The sequence below is a fragment of the Nesoenas mayeri genome (genome assembly GCF_963082525.1).
Source record: "Nesoenas mayeri genome assembly, chromosome: 16".
Classification (NCBI taxonomy): Eukaryota; Metazoa; Chordata; class Aves; order Columbiformes; family Columbidae; genus Nesoenas; species Nesoenas mayeri.
In genome coordinates this window covers 9,251,532-9,276,907 of record NC_137562.1, presented here as the reverse complement: position 1 = coordinate 9,276,907, position 25,376 = coordinate 9,251,532, and the positions used below count along the sequence as shown (strand labels likewise).

The 25,376-nt window shown below is 46.7% G+C and overlaps 1 protein-coding gene across 1 annotated transcript; it reads right to left on the bottom strand.

The window, feature by feature from the left end:
• Positions 1–5,395: 5,395 nt before the first annotated feature.
• Positions 5,396–21,065, bottom strand: LOC308046680 (DEP domain-containing mTOR-interacting protein-like; the record flags this gene model as incomplete). Its single annotated transcript, XM_080354676.1, has 9 exons — positions 5,396–5,601; positions 6,741–6,845; positions 8,323–8,393; positions 8,712–8,852; positions 9,193–9,378; positions 10,005–10,183; positions 11,416–11,539; positions 14,667–14,845; positions 20,980–21,065. The coding sequence occupies 9 exons, from the start codon at positions 21,063–21,065 to the stop codon at positions 5,476–5,478; spliced, it is 1,197 nt and encodes a 398-aa protein (XP_080210802.1). The 3' UTR covers positions 5,396–5,475.
• Between the last annotated feature and the right edge of the window lie 4,311 nt (positions 21,066–25,376).

Genomic DNA, 25,376 nt, shown 5'->3' with positions numbered 1-25,376 from the left:
GGTGAGCAGGACCTGCAGGAGGGCAAATGTCAGGAAGGACAAGCAAAAGTCACAGTTCATTATGTGAAAACTCAGTTTTTTGCAGTCCTTGGTTAGGAGACCATGAGCTGAGATCTACAGCTCTGTGTATCGTTGATAACACTGGAGAAGCACACAATAAATTTTCCTGCAATTCCTATATATTATTTTACATACTTGCTCTCTCCAATACAGCTGTTCAATGCCTTGGACCAGCACTAAACTATATTATAAACCTGATGGACTTTGACCCGGTAATCCTCCTCTCAGCCTGCTTGGTCCTAGAGATGGGCACTGTCCTCTTCTAGGATAATCTCAACAGTGGCACAATAAGCACAGAGCTCTGCTCTGATCACAGAATATGCAACACTGGCCAATTGTAGAATCACCGGACAGGCATAGATTCCAGAACAACTTCTGATTTAAACCATACAAAAGTAATTATTTCTGATTATCATGATCAAAATCAATATAGGTACACAAACACACAGTATCTTTCTCATGTCCATGCAATGCACACATTGATCATAATGTGAAAAGTGGTTTGAGAAGCATTCTTTGGCAGACAAGCTCCTCACACCACCAATTTAACGACCTCGTGGTTGCTGTGATAAAGCAATTATGCAGCAGGAGGGAAAACACAGGCCCAGATGAGTTTATATGTCACCAGTTCAGAAACAAGGGGTTTATTTCTTATTTCACAGTGGAGTTCCTGAGAAGTTACATTCAGGACCTGTTGGAACAGTCTTGTTTTTTTTAGGTCAGAAATGTTAGTTCAGCATAAAACTACTCTGATGGAAACAGCGTCCCCCACCCTGGTTTCAGTCTTAATATAACAGGTTTAAGACATGCACTGTTGGCTTTTCCAACACATCATTGGCATCTATCATTTTTGCGCTACACGTTTCAGCCTTATTGCTTTGGGCAGAACAAGACCACACGCAAGTTTCCTCCGTTGCCATCTGCAGTGACATTTCGCGTCTATTCATTCTGATGGACAGGTATTTAGAGGCTCCTGGCAAATGCCTATTTCCCTTCAAATACGTCAATGTTATAGTGATTAAAAGGAAAAATAAATATGTACTTGAGTCCCGCAGCCATGATCTCCCGAGGTTTAAATCAGTTCTAAATTGCTGAATAGAAAAATATGCAAGTTATAACAGCGACATGTTAAGAACCCTACTCAGTCTGTGATTAGGTTTTTTTCAATTGAAGATCAGGTTATAGGGAACAACTGCAGTGTAACTGGAGCCCTTAGCCATGGGAAACACTTGCTTTTTTTTTTTTCCCCCAGCTAATAAAATGAAGTAATTTCTTATAAAAAACATCAAATGGTTTACAGGTGCATTTCGGGAATCTGACTGTCACCTCAAGAAAAGCAAAGCCTGCCCTGGCTGCAGAGCTACAGGTGCCAAATACGAGCAAGAAACCTGCACTTTTTAAAAAATTCTTTGCATCAAAAAGTTCATTTGTGCCATTTTGCAGTGCCACCAAACTGCTCTTGATTTCCTTGCAGCTTCCTGTGGGATCGAGGGGACGACAGAGACACTGGGCTGCTCCTCAGCCTCCAGCACTCAGTGCCTTTCTGTGTCACTGACCCAGGGGAGGAATTTGGAAACGGCAACACATGGAGCATGTGGCATTTCCAGGGCCTGGCAAACTGCAGGGACACACACGCACCACTGCCCGCTTGCCCCAGCTGTGTGCTCAGAGGGGATTTGGAGGTTAAGGCTGTCAGAGATCCCCTTATTTGTACAACAAATTTTAAATGTAGTCTCTTTAATTAAAAAAAAAAATAAATTTTAAAAAAAAAAAAAATCTATGCAAAATTTCCCTGCTACATATTTAAACCAGCACAACAAAAACTGGGGATTTTGGGGGAATTGTGAATTATTTCCACCCTCCGCAAATGCAGTTTGGGGACATTTCCTAATTCCAGAGAGCATCACCACCTCTGCGCAGAAGCGCTGGCAGCAACAATGTCACCTCGTGGCCCACTCGCTGCCAGACACAGGAGCAGTGCCAGGGACAACCCTGCAGAAGAGACCAGTGACCTGCCAGGAGTGACAGCCTATGGGGTGTAAATCTGTCCTGAGGTCCCCGAGTTCTTTTCTACTTAAAAGAACCACCACATTTGTAAACCCCTTTCTGTTCTGTCATGGGAATGTCCTGTATTTCAGTTCCACTATTGAACAAAAGTTCTCAGTTATCCCAGCCCCACTCTCAAAACGTGAGGCACAAGTTTCACTTCCAGGCTGAGCCTTTGCAGCTCCACACAGTCCAGGAAAGCTCAGTAACATCTGCTGGATACAGACCCACACCACACCTCCAGATGGGAAAAACCCACCCAGAAAACTGCTGTTGATAACAAATATTTCTGAGTACTGTTCTCTCTGCCAGCAACTTCTTGCAGGTCTTATATGACTAACCACCAAAAAAAAAAGGGAAAAAAAGAACAAAGTCATCACTCCGAAAGAATTTCTAAAGCAGTCCTGGCAATATTTAGACCTGACCTGCAGCAAATAAGAATCTTGAAGCTGCTTCACCATGAGAGGCTGAGACCTATCGCCCTGTGCAGCATCGGCCGCGCTGCCCCAAGCTGAGCTGCACCAGCTCCAAGTCCCCAAAAGAGCAAAATCCTGCAGAAGTTCCCCACTCTGCTGATACCCCAAAACACCACAGCCCCTCCTCAGCATCCCCGTGAACCGAACCCCAAGGGGAATGAACCACAGACCTCTGGAGCGGCACAGCTTTCTCTGGAGTCGGCTGGGAGGTGCGAGGAATCCAACTACATTCTTCAATGGTGTGAGAAGAGCAGCCCCGGCGCCTCGTCTGCTCCTCGGCGTGATGAGAGATTTCAATCCCAAGACGTCAGGAGGGATGAGGAAGGGGAGGGAGAGCAGGGGGAGAGGGACAGCGATTCCCCCACCTCCCTCTCACCACACAGCGGAGAGCGGCATTTGACCCCTATGTGCAGCTAAATAAAGCATGCACAAAAAGCAAGACTCTGCTTCTATGAAAAATAGTGAATAATTTTGAGTGGCTTTTCAAACTAAATGCTCAAACTCTGCCTAGGAAGCTGCACAACAAGTTCCTAGAGCGCAGCAACAAGTCCTGGCTCCCGCCCACTGTCAGACTCCCAGGGACGAAGTCAGTCCGGCCCCATTCGCATCCCATTACATATTTTTGAGAGCCCGGCTTTTGCACTGAAGGCAAATTGCATTGCATTTGTTTAAGGAAATTAAGCACATCTGTAGTTTTTGCAAGGCCAGAGGCTGAATCATGAACTGGAGCTCGGCGGTGCTGCAGACTCCCCAGCTGTGGGATGCACTGGGAGTGACTGGGAGAGCCCCCAGCTCTGCGCCAAAACCTTTTCAGAAAGATTTTGTCCTCATTTCCAGGAATGGAACAACTGACAGTGGCATTTCTCATTAACATGGAGGCCAGATTTTCAGCTGCATCTCCAGGGACTGTCAGCATCACTCTCCCATTGAAGAGTGAGCTGCGAGAAACTCACATATTACCATTCTACAGGAAACACAGGCAACTTTGAAAGTCTCAAGTTAGACGAAAAAAACCAAACAAAAATAGTTTTCAAATACTTTGCACAATAACCAAACATTTGGTAGTTTATCGCCATTTTCCATTGTAATCTAATAAGTATTTAAAAGCATCACAATATACAAGCTGAAGGATAACACCAAAAAGCAGCACTTAAATCTTGCTAAAACAAAACAAGGAGCATTTGGTAGCCTGTGGAGAGAGGGTTGTCTCTGCCCTACACATAAAAACCCCAAATTACCTCTCCAGTAATTCTTGGTGGGTTTTAATAGTTGCTCGGCTTTGCTACAGTTTACTCTAAAACCAGGAGGTGAGAAAGGAAAGAAGACAGATCTCCTGCACTTCACTTTCACGTAAATTCAGACCCAGAGCTAAAATTGGGCTCTGTTTACGTCAGAAAAATCTGGAGCTGCTCCCAGTGCTTATGTTCAGGTTGTTGCTCACTGATCCACCTCTCCCAAGGTGCCCACGCAATGCTGGATCTCTGGGCTTTGTCTGACTTGAGCTCAAGCTCAACACTGCAGATTAAACCTTGGAGCCACCACAGACACACAAGCCCTACCTGAAAAGCAACACAAAACAGGATCTTAAAATAAAAAAGGCAGGTGGATGCTGCTTTGCTTGTGCACCAAATGGCTAGAAATAACAACTGTGAGCATATTGACAAACGGCTTTAGAGATTGTCTGGTGTTACTTAGGGGCTGGAAGGACCCCAGTGGATTATCAATGCAAACATCTTGCTTGGACCTAGTTCCAGGAATGCTATGCTCCAAGTCATCCTATCACCTCTGCACCAGCACTGGGGGAGCACATATCCCTTTATACAAAGGAAAAAAAGCAGCCAGCAATAACGCAATACATAATATGCAGCTGACGCCAGATTTTCCAAGAAAGTCAGCTCCCACTTTAACACATATCTAAATTAATGTCATATATCTATTTTTTGAGACTTAGCCAGTGGCCAAAAGAGCTGCGCTGAGGGCTCTGCCCCAAACAGGAGTGCTGGAAATCAGCCTGCTGTATATGCACAGCATCGCAGTCTGATCACAGGCAGAATGCTCTGTGAACTGGAAAGCAAGAAACCTCCCCAGTTTCTTGTTATTACCTGTTATTCTATGTTTAGCTCATTTTCAGGGTAGTCTGCATATGAGTATTCTGCATTGCCTGCAAATGAAGTCATCCTGGGAGCAGCAGGGCTCAGGGGGCCTGGCTTTTGGTGGTTTTCACTCATTTCTGTTCCTTCCCAGAGTCAAACTCAGATTAGGACGCTTCCCTTAGGGTAGACACTGTTTGGGGTCTCTCCTAAAGTCTGACCTTTCCAAGAAGCTCAGCTGGGAAGAGCAACTAGCCCTGCCTGAGAGCGTGGGTAAGCCAAGAGAGCAACAGGAGCCTTTGACGTTCTTTACAAGGAAGCACACATCACTGTATTCATTTCCTTATCTTCTTGACAGAGTCGGTGGCACGGCTTATCGGGCCATCTGGAAAGCACATTGTGTTCTCGGTAGACTGCACAGACAGCTCAGGGGAGCTCAGATAGATTCACTTGGTGTCAAACTTCTCGCTGCTCACCAGCCTGTACCACCTGCCTGGCAGCTTGACTGGGGGAACAGCTCGTTCTGAAGCTTGGGTTTATGATGTGCTGAACTCTCCCTTTGGCATTAAAAAGGAGCTGTGAGAGGTTAGACTTAGACCCTGTCAACATCAGGTATAGCCAAGTAGTTCAACACCATCAAAATGTGAGGCTTGTCCATTAGAATGCATTTATTTGAAAATATCTTAAAATGCCTCGCTAATAATTTCAGAGTGAATGGTCAAGCTTGGTCCCTCCTGAGAGTCCATCCTTGCTCAGTGGAGTGTCCTGCTGTCCCAAACAGTGGCAAAACAAGGCTCCTTTGCTCATTCAACAGCTTCCATGACTTCCATCACGAGAGTTCGAGGTCCTGTCATGATGAGGCTGCTGATGGTTTGATAGTCCAGATGCAAAACGTACATACCATTGACTGAGAAAACAAACTGGCACACCTGCAAGGAGAGGAAGGGCAGGTTACCTTCAGCTGGTGCTTCATGGAAACTTCTGCTCATGACTGAGTAGAGCCAGAGGCTGCAATACAAATCACTTGCTACAAAATCCTGCAAACCCTAAAGCATTACCACTCCATAAGCAACAGTAATAATCACTGTGCTACGATCATAAAAAGAGACCAAAGGGATTTAGACTGTGAGCTAACAGAGGGGAAAAAAAAAAAAAAAGAGACTCCTTTGTGAGCAGTGGTTCATTTCACAGATGGAAATGAGGCACAATATTAACATCTAGCAATTTGGTAGCAAATGAGATTAGGTAAGGAGAAATGAACTGAGCTCTTGAGTAAATGAAACAAATTCAGCCATCCCCTTCCAATCCTGCCTGGAGCAAACATGGACTCATGCTCTGCCTCTGAAGAATCCCATTATTTCAAATATCCATGGGACTTCAGGCTTATGTCAGCTGGTAGAAATTACTACCTTGCTGCTGGGGTTTTTATAGGGAACTGTGAAACTCTGCATTTCTCTCATTCACACCTGAAACTCTACACACAAAACCCATACCTGCTTGGGTATAAAATGCATTTCAAGACATCGGTTCATTTCTGGAAAAACTGGAAATTACTTGATGAAACAAAACAAGGCATCAGTCTAAGGTCATTTAGCTTTCAGGTACATGGTACATAATTCCATGCAGAACTACATCATTAGTAGCAGAGAAACACAAAATGCTTTACATCTCAGGAGCTGTAAGAGCAGGTGATTCAAGATAAAGCTCTGCTCCTTCCCTGCTTCTCTCGGGTTATGTACAGTTACTTGTTTTTAGTAGCTCAAGCAGAGTTTCAACATCTCCAAAGTTTATCACAAGGACAGCTTAGTTTTGTCAGAGGGTCTTTTTTTCTATTTTAGCTGCCTGCAGCCCCTGTTCTGCCCTGGCAAAAGGCAAATCTGCTGCCCTGCATGGTGCATGTTGCCTGCAGAGAGCATTCTTCATCACAGCACCATGGAGATCCATGCACCTACTCTATCAGACTGATCTCAAGTGCAGAAGGTGGGAATGTGAAGGATGTGTTCAGCCTGAAAACCACAAGCAGGACATGAGTCCTGCCTCCTGTTACGTCACCATGAGGTAGAAGTACCTTCATCCCTGCAGCAGCAGCGGGTCCTCCTGGGTCCACCGCCTGGATGTGGCAAGGTCTTCCTCCTCGAACCACAAAGCCCCAGCCCACTGCATCCCCCACAATCTACAAGTAGGACAAAAGGGGTTTAAAAAACAAGGAATGGGCTGGATAGAAGAGATGCAACAGTTCCTAGTGAGATAGGGAGCTCTGCTCATGATCCTGATCTGTCATGGGCGGGAGAGAAAGGGCTGCGCACCAAGTGAGATTCAGAACCAGAGATTAATTGCTCTCTGCAAAGCTGCTTTCCAGTTAATATTCTCTGCCAGCAAGTGCAGAAGAGCAACGCACAGGCATCATGAAATTGAAGTGCAAAGCATGCACTGAGAGCGTGTTGAGAACATTTCCAGAGCACGCACACGATGCCTTTTCCCTGGCACAGAGAGCACTTCCAGAGTGGAAGTAACCACTCTTTTAACTTTTCCCACTGATCTCAATCTGTCAGAACAGTTTGCTGTACTGCTGTGGCCATCTGACGCGACTAAAAGAGAAAAGGAATTCCCAAAGGACTTTGCACATTACCCATATAAATAAATAACAGCAACTGCACAGCTAAGCAGAAGGAAATGAGCCATGAAAGGCCTGGGCTGGCAGAGTTGAAGGGCAGGGCAAGAGCGTTCAGCAGGAGAATGAATGGCAAATCCTCATACATGCCACGTTAATCACCGGCTTTATTTTCATTGCTCCTTCTTGCCAATTTCTACAGCACAGTTAATTTGGGAAACCGATCCACAGCTCTCCTGTAAGCCCCCTTGTGTCAAAGCAGTGCAGCAAGACAGCCCTCATGCTTCCTAAACTGGCCACAGTGAGATTCCCCCTTTCAAAGACGGGCAGCAAAGGGCTGAGAAGTTTTACACAAAAATAAACAAGCACTACGGGTGCTGAGTGTGAATGTTGCAAGACAGTTCCTGCCAGAACCTACTGGTCCTGCCTTGACCAGTACTACAGCTTTAGAAATAATTTGAAAAGCAAAAGCCCAAAACTCAGGTTATCTGCAGCATTCTGGAGATTTTTGCAGTGTGTTTATTTTGTCCATGAAAATAGCCCATCCTAAGAAAGGCAAGAGAGGCCCTCAGATGCTCCCCACTCAGTGCTGCTCCATCAGATGCTGACGGATCATATTGATATCAACATATCTGATCTGCAGCAGGAACCTGAGAGATGCTTAAAACCATGCACAAAGGTGACATCTGTGTGACACAGGATGAGTGTCAAGGTCTCAACTGTCACAAGACTTGACTGATTCTATTTGTACGGAGCTGGATGAAACATAAATGGAAGTTTTTCTGTTCAGGAAATGTTCTCTTTCCCAATCTACCCCTTATATAGATATTAAACTAAAGCAGAGGCTGTGGACATTTTCACCCACAAGAATATTTGCAAACGTTGACCCATTGAGGCTCACCAAGGAAAAGCTGAGATGATGTGACATGCAATCAAAGTTCCTACACGCAGAGGTCAGAGCAGCAGATAGAGCTATCAAAGAGCAATCAGAGAGATCAGTACTGTTGGCTTAGCAACACCATTCACTGTGGTCACTTACGGTTAGTGTCTTCTTGATGTAGGGGGCCCCAGGGGACAGGAGCTCTTCATTGGTGATGGGTCTCTTTAACACTAGAGCAGAAGGTGACAGATGCTGTCAGAATCAAGGGTTTCATGCAGTAAAGTGCATAACGAGGCAGCCTGGGAGTTACCATGGGCTGGAGAACAGATGTTAGAACCAGCTGCAGTCACTGCACACTGAAGTCTTTGGAGTCACCTCAAAGTTCTTCAAAACACTCACACAACTTTTCAAATCGAGACTCAGAGGTGAGGCTGACCCTATCCTCTTGCAAGTCACCGAGCTGACACTGAATGAGTTGGGACCTGAGGCTTGAACTCACCCATGCCCTGAAAGAGCAGATGCATCCCATGCAATGCAGAAGCCCTAACCTGATTTGGGGTTGCACTCGGCCACAGGAGGGAACACCAACATAGGAGCAGCGCTGAAATAGGGGCTTGAGTTTCCAGCAAGGGAAGTGATGCTGCTCCTTCGAACCGCTGAGACAATTTTGATCTCCTTGTTGGTCTGGACTGAAAGATGCACAAATAACAGTTACCCAAGGACGGAACAGACCAGTTTAAAGCAACAAACTTCCCCACCAACCTGACCCACATGTGAAGAGTAAGCATGCATTGAAAATGCATTTGAGCTTAGAAAGAATAAAACTAGCTTCAAAGAAAGATCAAGAGCTGAGTTGATGGTAAATTGAGTTATTTTCTTGTGATTGAGACTGCAACCATGTCATGGCATCCACCACAAACAGAGGGGTGGTCACTTTGTGGGGTGCCTGGAGGAACAGCCTCAGCTCTGGGATGCTCTGGTAACGTCACCCTCGCTTTCACATCCTTTCCCAAATGCATCCACAATTACCAGAGAGAAAGCTGGTGTTGCCTGGGTCTGGGTTGAGCTTGCGAAGGCAGAAAGGGCTGTCGGGGCTCTCAGACAGGGCACGAGAAGAGTTCTCGTTGAGTAACTCTGTGAGACGCCGCCTCCGTCGGAAGTTGGTCCAGAATTGGTAGAGCAGGTCACTGTCAAAGAAGTGATGCCTGTTGGAGACTAGGAGATAACAGGGGAGGAGGGAGAGGCCAAAGCAATGTGAAAAGAATAGAGCAAATATACTCAGGGACCCAAATGAATTGCTTGTAATGCTTCTGTGTTCTTTTGAGGGTTTTCTGACTGTTTCAGAGTGCTATCTGCAGGGAAGAAGGAACAGCAGGGCCAACTCCCCAAGAGATGCCATTTCCCAGAGGTGCACTATTGAGTCACAGCCCTCTGTCACCTGCCCCAAGACACTCAGAGAACTCCCTGCCTTCTGAATGGGAAGTTTAATTCCTGCAGATAATTATGATCTCTAGCCAAGCGGAGCTGAACATCACATCCTCACAACCCAGCCCTCCAAACCCAGCGGCGGATCCCAGTCCTGCAGCCGGACGCTTTGAAGAGCCGAAGAGCAACAGCTCAGATTTCAGCTCAAAGCCTCTGTGGGTGGTGGAAGATGATTGCTCCAATTTCAAAGGTCACCAGCTCCAAACATAGAACTAAAAAGTCCCATTGCCATCTCCAAGTGGGCACTTGACCAGCACTTGTTACATGACATGAATGGGGGTTTGTTCTTAGCGCAGCCTTGATGACAGCACTCATCTCTCGCTTTCCATCCCAGTTCTACCCCGACCCTCACTCACCATGCTGAATGATCCCGTGTTCCAGTAGTGCCCGTCCCAGCTCCACCGCTTCCTTTCGGTTCTCCACTTCTCCTTCCTGAACCAGCCAGTCGATCATCTCGCAGCCCAGGAAAGTCCTCTGGTACTTCACCGAGTTCTCCTCCCTCACCTTCAGAATTGAGTCTTCCACGCTCACCAGCCTGGCACAGGGGTGGGACGAGGATCCTGTGATGCCATCAGCCCCGCCGTCCCTCGCGGGAGCTGCAGCCAGCCCAAGCAAGGCCAAGAGAAGTGGGCAAAGTGTTACAGCCAAGACATCACTGCCTGGGAGCAGTGGGAAGGGAGGGAGAAATGCGGAGCTGCAGTCAGGCATCTTTGGAAATCTTCATCACAGCGGAGGAAGCAGCTTCAGCCAAACCAGTTCAGCTGCAACCTCGGCTAAAGACCACGGCGGAAAGCCAAGCAAGCAACCGAAGGCACACAACAAAGAGCAGATAGTCCAAACTGATGGAGAAGGTGTGTTTCAATAAACACAAGTTCAGTTTGCAGCAGATGCAAGAGCTAAATCCTGTGTCTCCACGAGAGGGTGCAGTGGCCTCAGCCATGAGATGCTCTCCCTGGTTCCATGGCCAATACCGAGGAAAAGTGAAGTCCAAGGGGTGGACATCTGCCAGAGGCAGGGAGACAGAAAAATCATCAGCCACCCGGCTGAAGGACTTCTCCCTCGGTGCCAGTTTGTGAATCTGACTGCCAGGGTTTCAGGATGAGGAAAATGTGAAGAGGTTGTTAAAAGAAACGGGTCCAGAGGGGGCACATCTGTGGTCGAACCCAGTCTAACAAAAGAACTTGTGAGATATCTGGTAAAATGGCTTAGATTTAGAACCAGAAACGAGCAGCACAAGGAAAACTGAACACTTGGAGGCAAAAGGAATTGTTTTCTCTACTGTCTGAGAATTAGTTTTTCCATTACAAATTTTGCAAATAGGCTAAGTGAGGTGCAGGGATCCAGGCCCACAAGAGCCCCAAAATCCTGTACCCCTCTGATTTTGATAGAACATAAGTCCTACCAGTGCTAGTGAAAGCAGCCTGGCCAGGGATGCTGGGGAAAACAGCCGCTGGACCTGCCCGTCCCAGGAGCACCCAAACTGCAGACTGGACCTCAGCACTTCCCTGTGCTGGATCCCAGATCCTGTCCTGGAGCTGGAACCCCTGGAAGCATCATGACTTCAGAGTAAAGCTGCTGCCCCAGCCCCAAAGAGGCCATTTGTCCTGTGGCTGTCACGGGGCCCAGGAAACAACATTTCCCAATGCTCCAGCACTTGAGAAGGAGGAGAAAAACCAACCACAGAGCATCAAGCAGCAAGCACAGCCAGCAAACCGCATCCCAGCACCTCTTGCCGAGAGTGATTTTGCAGGGGAAGGACTCACGTACTTCTCATACAGACTCTGCCCTCTCATGAACACCTTCACGTCCTTGCTGAGCGGGAAGGTCCCGTCGTCCTTGCGGAAGCGGTACAGCAGCTTGGCGTCCTTGTAGTCCGAGTGCTCATCACAGACTGAAAGGAGGAGGTCAGGGCAGGGACATTAGCACTGCGGGTGTCCGCCAGTCCATGAGGGACAGACAGAGCTGTGCTGGCTCAGCAGGGTGTTATCTCAAAGTTAGAGCTATGGGGGATGCGTGTGATGTCCTTTTCTGTGTCCCTCATGGCACACAGCAACCAGCATCCCAGCCTTCCCTCCCCAGATTAGATGATTATGAATGCCTGTGCTGGAGGGAGAGCTCAGTCCCACTGACCAGACCTTGAGAAAACTCGAGTTTGATCTACATTTTGATACAGACACTAAAATGTTCATTAGAACTAACTGTGAAGCCACTATTTTTGGTTTTTTCCCTGTTTTGTTGTTTTTCAGGTTTTGTTTGGTTGGTTTCGCTTTTTCTTTTTAAACATCTTAATCTTGATGTTTTGGTTTAGACTAAAAGAAAACAAACAGAATTATCTCAATCGCCTATTTGTTTGGGGTTTTTTTTAGAAAACTACTGCCACATGTAAGCAGACTTGGAGGACAGGAAGAAAAAACCCCACACTGTATCCAAAACCTCATAAAAATCACCTCTGTCCCCATCAGAAATACTTGTAAGCTAAAATGTATAATGACACCAACTTTTCCACATGGTTTTGTGCCAGCTCTGCCCAATTCATTTGCACAGCAAACTGACCTCAAGAGAGAAATTTTTCTTCAAAGCTACATGCATGGAACTGGAATAATCGAATCTATACGAAATGCCTCCATTTCATCTTGGGGATGAGCACACAGTCTGTAAATGCAAGGCTGTTAAGTGCATGCAATATTTAGCAGATAAATATTTAGGATATGGCTTTGAGATAAAGTTGCCTGCAACAGGTTCCTAGACTACAAGTCAAAAAGAACAAATAAAAAAGAAAAAGAAAAACTAAACACCCAACCCAAAAATCACAGTTCAGCTCTTAAATCAGCCAACAGTAAAGAATATGCCCAGAAAGCAAACAAAACTAGTCAAAGGGGGAAAAGAAAGCTACAAAGATTTCCTCACTAAAGTAACGTAATCCACTCAAGTAAAATCCAAAAGATGCAAGATATTCCTTGCGAAAATTTTAGCACTTGTTCACTCTTCTGAGCAAACTTGCAAAACTTCATTCCCTGTTTGGTGAGCAGCTCAGTGCCAAAAACTGTTGGATTATCTGAAGTTCATTGTTCCTCCTGAGCACTTGTCCCAGTGTGAACTCAGGACACTAAAGCCTGCGACTCATGGAGCAAGAACGCAGGTCAGGAAGGTTGTTTTAAAAGGTGAAAGTTTTGCATCTTAACAACTCCAAGGAGAAATGATTCAGACGTCATTGCAATCTGGAATTGCATATAAAACCTTGCAGGACTGTGCCCATAGAAAATCAAAGCATTTTTGCTATTTGAAGACAGATTTCAACGTGTTTCCAGCATGTAACAGAGTAACAGCTCAAACCGCATCAGACCATTAAGAAGCAGCACAGACAATGATCTTCATGAGATAATTATTGTCTTCTGGATCCCAGCAGAGAAGAGGACAAACAGTTTAGACAGCTAATTGCAAAGCACTTAGCCCAGTGCTGCTGTTACCAGGCAGCCCTGTTTCCATAGGACTAACAAAAATTAATGGTCATAAAGCAAGTAGGAAAGTCAACTTGTGTGTCCTGCCAGAAGTTGTCACAGAAGCAGGAGGGACGCATTCACGATAAGCAATCAGAACAGCACTGGTACCTAGCACTGCACAGGTTTAATTAACTAATGGATTTGTTTGAAACTGTCGTCTGGAGAGATGGAAAAACAATCAGTTTTAAGTATTAATGGTTAACTGAGAACTCACTGCTTCAGCTTTAGGCCTTTGTGATAAAGCACAGCAGCAGTTTATTTTTATTCGAGGCAGCTTAATGTAAAGGGCATTAACCTCAGCAAGCAGCAGATGGTGACGGAGGGTTTGCATTGCAGGGGTGCGAATTCTGCAACCTAGAGAAGAGGGGGGAAGAGAGGGCTGAATTTGCTACGGTTCTCGTCTGCTTCCATCTCCTCAGCTTCATCCTGGTGTGACAAACCACCCTCTACTCCAGGCTACCACAGCTCATGTTCCAAAGACTTGGCTCAACCAAGAGCCAGCAGCTCAGCAACAACCGTCCTCCTAAGGGTCTCCCAGGATTGTTTGATAATCCAGGATTTTTGCTCCTGATTGGGCACAAAAGAAAAAAAGCCTCACAGGCAGAGAAGCAGCTCTTGGCCAGTTTGAAGCACTGTTTTCCCATCATTATGTTGGGACCAAGGGGTCTCTGGGGATTGCTCTGCAGTGCAGGGACAAGTGTGGACCACAGCACATGACCTGAGTTAGTCCAAAACTGCTGGAAGTTTCAAATAATTTTTAAAAAGAATAAAGCCTGAATACTAAGAGCTGGGCTTAGGCACCAAGGTTTTATTCCCCAGGAGGCATTCCCACAGGATTGCTTTGAGTGGCATGGACTCCACACCACTACTTGTCCCACCCCAGCATGAATGGTGAAACTGAGGAACACTGGGCCATTATGGTAAAAAAATGAATTTTCCTGTAGATGTGAAGCATTTGTCATGATTCAGTTCCCGCTCCTGCACAACACAAGGAGGAGCTAAAACAGTTCCTGTAAGAATATCCACCCCTGGCTGCTGGTACAATTGCTGCAGGACAATACAGGTCAGGCATTACTGAATTTGCTTTCAAACAAGAGGCGCTTCATATGCTGATTCCCCAGCTCACAGCCCAAGTGTTTTTTTATGGGGCAGGGAACTGGCACATCCCCCTGAGCAGCTCCACATCCCTGCACCGCCTCAGGCCTGCCCAGCATCTCCCAGCTTCTCACCCATAGAATCACAGCACAGTTTGGGTTGAAGGGACCTTCGCAGCTCATCCAGTGCCACCCCTGCCATGAGCAGGAACATCTTCACCAGCTCAGGTTGCTCAGAGCCCCGTTCAGCCTGGCCTGGGGTGTTTCCAGGGATGGGGCATCCACCACCTCTCTGGGCAACGTGGGCCAGTGTTTTACTATGAGGGTCATGAAAAGGGACCTGACTATGCTTCTATATTCTGGGCTCATGGACACACATGGTGACCAGATGCACAACCACCTCCCTGGGGAGAAGCACACGCACCATGGTGGATGATGTAGTGGTCCATCAGCTTCTGCATGAGGCGGATGCCCGTCTCTCGGTCTGGTGCTTCTTTGTGGTCAATCAGCCAGTCTGTGAGCTCCTTGGCCACGAAGCAGTTTGGGTACGTTCGGAGGTGATAACGTCTGTCTTTAATGAGCTTCCCATCATGGAGGCGAAGCCTAGAAAGAAAGACAGCTGTTGAGCACAGCTGCTGTTACAGGGGAATTTGGGTCTAATAACCCAGCATCTGCCCAGCCTGGAGAAAATGCTGATGATTTGGGAGTTCTGGCCAGCACTCAGTGACTTATAAATTCAACCAAACCTCTTGGCTTTGCAAGATTGCATCAGTCAGTCCTCAGGAGCCTCTCCATCATCCTCTTCTCTCCTCCTGTCACTGTGCAGGTTATACAACTGCTTGCGTGAGGTTTAGTCTGGAGCAATGTGTCTTGTTCTAAATAAGCCTCTAAAACATACATAGCAGCTAACAGGCTTGTGAAGCAGGACCAAAAGGCAGAGAAAATATAGTACATATATTTGTCATCTTGGCACTGTTCTGTGTCTAGCTCTCCTTCCCTATAACCATGAAAGCAGGAATGCAGCTGCTCCCAGGACACAGTCACAGCTCAGGGGGGGAGCAGTAACGGGGCCACTCGTTTCTTCTACATGTGTCTAAGAAACAAGTGCCAGGTGGATCCCATGTGCTACCCACTGATCCGCATACCATTTAACCCACAGCAACAGTGGAGAACAGTCCTGACGTTTTCTAGTTCAAACTGGGAAAGACTGGGACTGAGTTTACTAAAACAACCACCGTCCTATCCTGAAAACCCTGATATTATGGCTAGTCTGGGTCTCCAACGGAAAGGTATGTATGAGTGAATATATACTCAGGTGAGCATGGCTTTGACTTTTAAAAGGACCTTAACAACTGCACAAGCCACAGGGCACAGAGATCCTGTGTGTTCAAGCCAAAGCCAACCCAGTTTGGCAGCACATCTGTCCAGGAGCCAAACTACTGCCCTGCAGTCCCAGCTGTTCCCAAAATACCAGCACTGGAAAATGCCCAGTACATGCAGCAGACTAGGAGGGAGATATTAATTAAACATCTCCTCTGTAACTCCAGGTTGGAGTTTCAAATTATTCATTTCAATTCACAGTTTTGCTCCGGGCCAGTGTGTTTTACAAAGGCATTAATCACTGCAGACTATTTAATGCCTCGTGTTCTTTTGTTCTTTTTGAAGATATGTACAACACAGCATGTTGGACAACAGTTTCAGGCACCACACGAGAAGTTTTAAATATCCTAAAAATCTATCAGATAATAACGGATTATCCTCTATTGTAGGATTTAACAAATACTGGGGTCTCAAAAGTCTTAAGATGAAACCTTTAGTTGGATGAAAAAGCAGTAATTGGTTGTTGTAATTAATGCTGAGGCTACTACAAGCCAAGACAATTAACAGATATGTTCAGACCTTCCAGGTAACTAAAATACTAAACCAAAGATTAATACAGAACCAGCTCCCAGCTTTACTTCTGACAGGCCTCCCTCAAATGCTAAAGTCTATATTCAGTATTTTACTCTCTTTACATGGCAGGCTCATTCCCACAAGTGACCAGCAGCCATTCTCCATATGGGTTTTACCTGAAAAGGCTACAGACAACCGCTTGCTATTTTTAGAGTTTTTAGCTTTTTCCTGTTTGTGGGGGTTTTTTTGTTTGTTTATTTTGTTTGTTTTGGTTTTGTTTCCCATGGTCCACTGTCAAAACCCAACCAGCCACAGCAGCAGCTGCGAATGGCGCAGCTCCCACCCCGACGTCCCTCTGCTCCGGCAGACAACAAGCCATCATTTTTTATTTGCTTTCTTTCCTTGGTAAGCAGCACGTGGGCTGTCGCTTCAGAGGCATGTTTAGTGGAGATAAGAAATGTACTATGAGTATTCTATTGCTATCAAGAGTCTGCAGGACTCTATGAAGACTATATATATACATACATACACACGTGTCTTTACCCACAATAACACATAGACCATAATCACACAAGGCCTGAATAGAAATTGGTTGGGAGAATATTATTTCATCTATAGGTCTTTTTTAATCCCATTCCAGAATACTGCAGAAAATGCACAGATCTTGTCAGGTAGAAAATTTAAAAGGAAAAAAAGAAAAAAAAGGAAAGAAAAAAGATTTTCACCAAACAATACTACTTAAACCTAGGATTAAAAAAAAAAAAAAACAACGCTAATTCTGAAACTATTCTATTGGGAACAATTGCCAGGACAGGAATTGAGTGGTATTCAAGCACTGCTGGATTGGCAGCATCTTGAACATTCTTGGTCTGTTTTAAGTTCACAAGTTTGTTCTGTTGCGGCAGACCCAGCAGAAGATGCGCAGCTTGAGCAGCCTTGTGCTCTTTCCACTTTCACCTTGTTTACTGTTTCCCATCAGCTACAAGGAGACAAATTTTGTCCTTCAGACACAGAAGGACGTAACACCGACTGCTCAGCTGACACCCTTGATAAACCCGTCCATGGACCATGTTGCAAAAACAAAGGCAGTGAAACTATGAGTAGTTTATAATAGAACTTCCAGATTAAAAAAAAAAATAAATAATTAAGGAAGCATGTGTAATGCAATATTATGAGCTTTCTTGATGCCAAAACCTACACCATGTACACATTACTTCTTCAAAAGGAAAACAAAAAAGGCAGAATAAGGCAAGGATGAGGTGCCTGCTGGAACACGAGAATCGACTCCTAGGAAACACTCTGAGCTTGGCAAACACTGCACTGCTTTCCCATGCGTTTGCTTTGGGTAACCAAGTTGTTTCCTTGTCAAGGTCACTACAAAGACATCATTATTCACCCTGTGTAACCTTGTTGAAAGGCAGATCTGCAGTACTGTAAACAGAAGAAAAAAAAATAATCCCCAATAAAACCAAAACACAAACCTCTAGGACATCAAGAGTTTAGGTCACTTCAGCTGTCAGAAACACAACTTCCATCCTCCTCCTCCACCAGCACTTTCCCAGCAGCATTACACATGTCTACTGCTGGAGACCAACCCAAGCAGCTCCTCGCTTTATTATTTCTGTGCGTTCACATTTCACACAATTTCAGAACCAAGAATCTAAATCTTGCGGAAGCAAAGGACTTTCTTGCACTGGAAAAGGTGCTGCTTTTGCTGTCTCGCACTTGCACAACCAGATCAATCTCCCTGGGATGCTCCCGATCACCTCCTGCCCATAAGAACAAACCCTGAGCATCTCAAATGCCAAGGCGGATCTTTCAAGGATATTAACTCTGGTTCCCATTCACCCAGTGGTTAAGTACACATGAATGGCCCTGGAAAGATGCGTCACTCGAAGGATCTTTTCTGTTCCTATCTTTAAAGAAAAACAAAACAAAAAGCTCGAAGTGGCACCAGGATGTTTTATTTTCCTACTTGTGTTTAAATGTATTTATAGGAAAACTGGACTTAAATCTCAAAACGAAATCCCAGCAAGCACAAGTCTGCTTCCCAGTCCTCACTTTCACCAGTGCTGAAAATTTAATAATATGCTTTTTAAGGTCATTCCGATCATGTAGTCTCATCTTCTAAATAACATTAACCTGGTGACTGCCCTATCAAGCAGTGTCCCATGAGTCCTGCAGGGTGATATCCCCACTTTAAGATCCATCCAGTTTCAACAGAGAAGCATCAAACTTCCTGTGGACCCAACATTGTCAGCCAGGAATACAAATTTTGACATGTTCAACTACACACCTTTAAGTGAACCCAATTTCCAGGGCATCAAAGCACGAACCCTTTATTTAACAGTGTCTCAATATAAGTAGCTGAATGAAACACTCAGCACCTTTGAACATTTTGGACAGTAGCTGAAATCACAAATTTGTTCTACATAGGAGAAAACCTTCCTTCTCTCACTTTGTCTGCCCAATGCATACATTTACCAAACACATTTTACATTTAGGAGTGATTAATGCAGCTTAACAGAGTTATTAGAGAACAGCTGATTCACTTGACCATGAGGAATACCGAGAAGAGAGAACACAAGGACTTGCCTGTACTTGAGAAATTCAGATTACAGCAGGGTGTGAATTCAAAGCACAGTAGCTGTTCCAGAATACCTCTGTGCAGATAAGCCATTTGTTGCAATTAGAAATGACTAATTGGGCCTCTTTTACAGAATGCCACCCAGCAACACATAGCACCCACTAAAGCCAGTGTGATTTTCACACAAGTTTGTTTGTCCAAAACAAAAAGACAGATGGCAGATGTGAGGAATGGATCTGAGACAGCATCCCTCCCAAACACAAGAGCAAAATATCAGTGCAAATTAGTACCTTTGCCTTTTTGATGGGGAGAGACTCAAGATCCAAAACTTCTCTTCCCCTTCCATGGATTAGAAAGCAGCATCCCATGGAAGCAAAGGGACCCTGACAGAGGGACAGCCTGAGGCATCCCTTCATCCCTCAGTTCCTTTAGGGTCTGTTCTGTTCCCAGCCATCCCCACTAAGCCTTTTCGCTTCACCCCTTGCTTGTGCAGCTATTTCTGGCTGGGAAATGCATCCTGACACAGACCAGACTCATCTTTCCAGCCAAACCAAACTTGGAGGGATTTGCAAACTTGCTGGGAAGCCAAAGAACTGTAAAGACAGAGCAAAGGTTTGTTTGATTAAATACAATAGCAGAGAGGCAGGGCAGGAAGCGGAGGACAAGGAAAAACAAATGTTTGAAATTTTATGTAGATACAGCAGCATTATTTGTTGATTGAGGTTTATGGAGTCAGGGTAGATCGTGAGGTTCCTTTACACGCTTCTTTATTCCTTCCCTGGGGGAAAGCAGAGGAGCACAACACAGACACTGAGCTGTTACCTGAAGCATCATCCAGCTCCTTTGCCTCAGTTTCCTCATTGCTACCTATTGGTCACCCAGGCCCTGAGAAGATTCATATCACCCACCTCTCCATCACTGAGAGCACTGGGGTCCTTCCTCAGCATTTAGACCCGTTATTCACAAACAAAGAACAGAGCAGTCATTCTGGATGAAATCCACCCTCTTTTCTCCATGCAACACAGAGCTGGAGCATTTCAAGAGCAGGTGAGGGGCATGAGGCAGCCAAGGCTGCCCAAAGGCAGATGGGATTTGCTCCATGTGCTGTTTGCAAAACAGCCCATGTGTCTCAGCACCATGCATTTCGTGCATGCCAGACTCTGAGCTGAGAGCCCTCTCCTCTTCTCTCCTACCCCTCCTGTCAACCCTTCCAGCACAGATAACCCGTGTCAGGTTCACCTGGGGTACCAAACTGAACAGGAGCAAGCAGCTCAAGATTGCAACCTGCTGCCAAGGGCTTGGTCTGAAAACTCTCAGATTTTGAGACTTACCTTACCAGTTTCCCCAAGAGGTAGATATATTTTGGGGGTTCTATTCAACTTTGTCCCAGTCAAACTAATGGAAAGATATTCCCTCCCTGCACAAACTTGGCCTCCTCCTTTCAGGCTTTTAGCATCCTTTTTAAAGACTCACAGTACATTCACACTGATAATGAGTGAGGTTTCCAGACAAATGTTGGGAGGAAAACCAAAACAGAACGGCTCCAGATACAAACACGGAAATTCTGCTCAAGAGCTAGAAAAGCCTCCAGTCCCATGCTAAGAGGAAAGGGGGGAGAAGGGGGCTTCTGAGCCCAAATATGCAAGGAAAACTTTTTCTCAGCCACACAGGTTTCCTCACATAGGAGAAAGTGTTTCTGCCTTCATAAGAAAAAAACCTCAGAAGCTGCTCAACAACTGGGACTGTCAACCAGCAGAAGTTCCCAACAGTGAGTTTCAAGAGAGGGAAGGACCTTACATGTTGCTGTGCAAAACAAATTAGGTGTATGACACCCAGGGGACAACCTCCCAAATCACGCCCGAAAGTCCAAACACCCCCAGAGGTGATGTTGCCCCAGCCAGGGACCAGGGACCTTGGGGGGCTGCTCAGTGCCACCACATCAGTCTCTGAGTTTAGGGGAGGGTGTAAAGAGATTAAAAAAAAACCAAAAAACAACCTGTTGCCATCTAAAACCATTTGCCTGGCACCTGGAGAGCAGGAGATGCCCAAGGAGGAGCAGCAGGAGAAGGTTCCATGGGAAAGGATCCATTTCACCACTGGTTTAGTGGGTGAAGGATCAGCAGATACTGGGACTGAAGAGGCAGCAGCACATGGGGGAAAGCACTTGCTCTAGGTTAAAGCTTTGAGCCTCTTACTAGCAAAGCCCAGAGCCCCAGGGGCTAAAAGCAACCTGGAGAAGGGCCCCATCACCTCCTACCTCAGTTGCTCTCCAGCAATCATCACCTCTGCCCTGTAGTGCTGCTCCGTGGCTTTCTTCTTCAGGCTGTTGCTCAGGTTCTCCATGCCGGGCTGGGGATGGCGGGGGATGCGCCCGGGGGCCCCGCACGTCCCCTGGGATGCAGGTCCCGGAGATGCCCGGCCCCAGTGCGGTCCCCAGCCCGGCGGGGACGGTGCAGGTGGGCAGCCTGGAGTTGCTGGTTCCAGCTCCCCGCCTCTCCTTCCCTCTCCGTAGGCTCTGGAGGAGGAGCCTGCTGCAATCTGAGCCTGATTTGCTGCCTTCTCACCGCTCGGCTCCGGCCAGGCTTCAGCTAAAAGCCAGGAAGGTGGCAGGTCCATCTGCTGGGGACAGCGTTTGCTCTGTGTAGGTGACTCCAGCAGGTTCTGGGAATACGCAGGCGGTATGGTTTGATTAGCAAGAAAATGGGCAAAATGCTTCCTTCCTTGTCCCCAAACATTCCTGTGAAGGGTTCAGGATGTGCCATCCTCTGATGCAAATCATGGGGTTTGCTCCCCACTCCCTCCCCGCTTTTCACCTCCCCCTAGTGTGAGTTGCATCCAACACTTGCTAAAAAGTGGGCTCAGAGCATGTTCATAGAATCACAGAATAGTTTGGGTTGAAGGGACCTTCCCAGCTCATCCAGTGCCACCCCTGCCATGGGCAGGGACGTCTTCACCAGCTCAGGTTGCTCAGAGCCTCATCCAGCCTGGCCTGAAGTATATCCAGGGCCTGGAGCCCTTCCTCATTGTAGCAGCCATCACAGAGGCTGGATGCAGAAGAACAGGCTGTAATTAGCAAGAGCTGGCACTAATGAGCCTGGGACTTCACTAGTGCCAAGCTGTTTGCCTGTATGGTGCTACTAGCCACAGCCTTAAAAATCTACCTCCAGGCACTGATACCCACCTCAGCTATTACCAGCCATTTTTGATTATTTGAGATATTTTCTGCAGGCCAGAGCTGGCCTGAAAGCAATAGTGTTCTGAAGAGAAACAGGCAGAGGAACTGGGATGTGGAGATGGTTAATTACATCCATCATTACCATCAGATGCATGTGCAATTATATTTCCATTAGTTAAAGTAGGAGTGAAAAATACAGGCTGGCATAAAGGACCAAACCTCAGAAATACAAAATAGGGAGGAAACCTCCCAGAAGAGAACATGGGGGTGAGGGAAGAAAATTGTATCAGCTAAGGAGATTTTGCTTCAATCTGAAGCCTAATAAAGCAGCAGTAAACTAAATGCTGCCTTTAATTAGATAATCTTTAGCAGCAATTCATCAGCCAGCAGCTAGTTAGCCAATATCCCCATCAGCACAAGCAGACCCTTCCAGGCTTTCACTCTTTGCATACTATAACATCACTAAATCAAACAAGCTCAGCTCAGCGTTTCAAGGAGCGCAGCTCACAGCAGCCAGGGCTGAGCTCAAAGGCAGAGCTGTGTCTCTTCCACTCCAAGCTGGCAGCGGTGACCGCGGGTCTTGGCACCCCCGAACGAGTGCAGTGTCCTGAAACATCGCCTGTGGTTGTAGGACAGCAGGCAAACCGAGGAGAACCAGTTCGTACAGTTCGCTATCATGGCTAAGCTGGTCCTGGGCTGTCTGTGCTCCCAGTGTCTTCCTCACCTTTTCTGACCTCTCTCCCAAAAGTAAATCACTGAAACATGTTGGTCATCAAATCCTGAGAAGGGAGATTTTTAGATGGTGATAGCTCGGCTCCTGGATTCCCAAGAGGGGAATGCTGAAAGATTTCAGGGAGGAAAACAGATGCCTTGCAGGCTCTTCAGAGAGCAGAGCCCAGTAACACCCAGCTATTGATAGTCACTGATAAATACTGCGAATTATTGCCAGTTCAGGAGGGGATTTTCACACCATCTCAGGAAAGACCCAGCTCTTGTGTCTGCTGTTCCATAGGTGCCCAGACACATCCTTCCCAGGGCTGAGTACAAGCCATGCAGCTCATTTCTCACAGTGCAGCTTGCAGAATCACTTTGCTGAGAGCTGCAGGTGCTGTAGAGCTCCTTGCTTGGATGGCTGTGGACGTGGTTGACTTTCACCTGATACCCTATAGGTGTTCTGCCCCATAACAGAGCTCTACATCAGGCTTTCACCGATTTGTTGTTCCACCGTGTCTGTATCCTTTCCATTGACTAGGACACAGGCAGAGGGCACCATCACCCGGGTGGGACAGGCACCCGACACCACGAGATGTCAGCAGTCCTCTGCAAGCATTCGGGGTGTGCATTGGCCTTCTCCAGCCAGCCAAGTACAAAGCACAGACTGAGCAGAGGAAGAGAAGGTGAGAGAAGATATGTCTGTGCATGCAGGGATTGAAGCAGAGCGAGAAAGAACTGATAACACAGGGTAACAGCAGATATGCTGGAAATAATGCTGGTCTTCCTCCAGCCAGCATCACCGCTGGCTCTCTGGGGATGAGGAGCAGCAGAGGTGGAGCTGGTGGGGCTGAACAAATCTCAGTCTCGTGCTCCCGTCCAAGTCAAACAGGCGCTGCAGGCCGGCTGTGCAGAGAGCTGCAGCGATGGGCTGCACCAACAAGGCTCCTTCTATCCCAGCTCACACTCTCTCCTGTGTCTTTGCTGATCACACCACACTGTAAATGCAGGAAAACAGGCTCCCCTTGTGCACAGGCTCAGCTGGCGGCTCTTGGGCTGTCTCCTGAAGCCCATTCGAACAGTGCTGATGCTGGTGTGTCTGTTCTAGCCCCCGTTCATGCCCAGTGCTACAATATCCTTCACTTGTAACATGAATATGTGCTGTGGAGGGAGCTCCCCAAACCTGCCCATCACATCACACCAGAATAAGATGGATCCCACCTCCTGCCCACAGTCAGTGTTCATCCCCAAAGCTGAAGCCCGGCTCTCATCCATCACTCCTGGGCCATCCAGGCACCACACACCCTGTCCTTTCCCCGAGCCCAGGGCTACTGTGGAGTTTGCCAAACACCAGTCCCTGCAGGCAGCTGCTTTCCTGCACCTGCTGCCTATGCAGGGCTGCATTTTGTGGTAGAAGCAACAGTACAGAGCTAAAAGCAGAATGGTCTGAGGTTAATGTCTCCTTGTTACCAGCAGAAGGAGTTGAGATGGTTTGCCTGCTGCTCAGGCTGGTCCCACGACCGTGTCTTCTCAGTGGGGACATGCCCAGGAGACCAGGGGTTCCCCCTTTTCTTCCTTTCTGGGTCTGGTATTCTTCACTTCACCTAGGGAGAAACTGCTGCTGGTTTAATCATTGGATATTGAAAGTCTAGTGAGTCTTTTGCTGTTTTGTTATTATAGTAACAAGGTAAAGGATTTCAGCTCTTGCCAGCTTCTTTCATGAGAAGCACAGGAGGAAAAAAGCTCTGCCTTTCTCCCAGGGAAGCAGAGAGCTGCAGAAATCTCCCGTGCAGGGCAGCTGGCACATGCAATGCCAGCAGTCTGCAGCTGCGATCAGCCATCGCTGCTTCCTCCCCATCCTCCCCACACCGATTTTGACTCAGCTTAGCAAAACAGCCAACATCAACACACTCAAATCCCTGATTTTGCAGGGCCCATGTTTACTCTGCATGAGAAAGAGCATCCCACGCCACCTGGCAGCGAGATGTTTTTGCCAGAGACCATTTGTCCCCAGCCAGGTGTGCTCACCTGGGCTGGAGCCCGGCCAGCTGGGCTGGGCAGAGCTGGGCATTGTTTGGGAGCCAGGCTCTCCCTGCTGCTTGCAGAAAAATCAAGTTTATATTTGGCTGTAAATCTCACAGATCCACCCCTGGGGCTATTTGCTGCTTAACCCATTGTTGACAGCACCATAGCACAATGCTGGAGGCCACCTCACAGCCAACACCTCCATAGAAAACCAGTCTAAATAGCAGATAAGCAATACAGGGAGCGTTTTGCATGGAGATCTCTAACCCACCAGCACTCAGGGGAATGGTTTTGTAACCATTAAAACCAGCCTTGTGATCGCTGTGCATCAGGGAGGGGTGTTTGCACCACAGAGACTTCATTTCTGTGTTGGCAGCTGATAATGAGACTGGAGAGCAGCATCCTTAGATCCCAGCAAGTCTGGGAAGATTTATTACATTCTACTTGTAGAAAATGAGCATGTTATTCAGTAATTTCTCATTAGCCAGATATAAATCTCAGCTGTAGCCGCCATGTCATTCAGTGACCTTCATTTTGCTCCAGAAAATGAATTTGGATGTTAGAGAAATATGTATTGCTTGTTTCCACAGAAAAGAAGGACTGCTAGGCCCAAGTAATCAAGTGTAAATCCAAATAATCTGGCCGGCTTCAAAAGAGCAAATAGGGGGATCTTTGTTTCCCTTAAAGTTTTAAACAATTACAGCTCAGTCATGGTTCTCCAAAAGTACAAAGAATAGAAATTC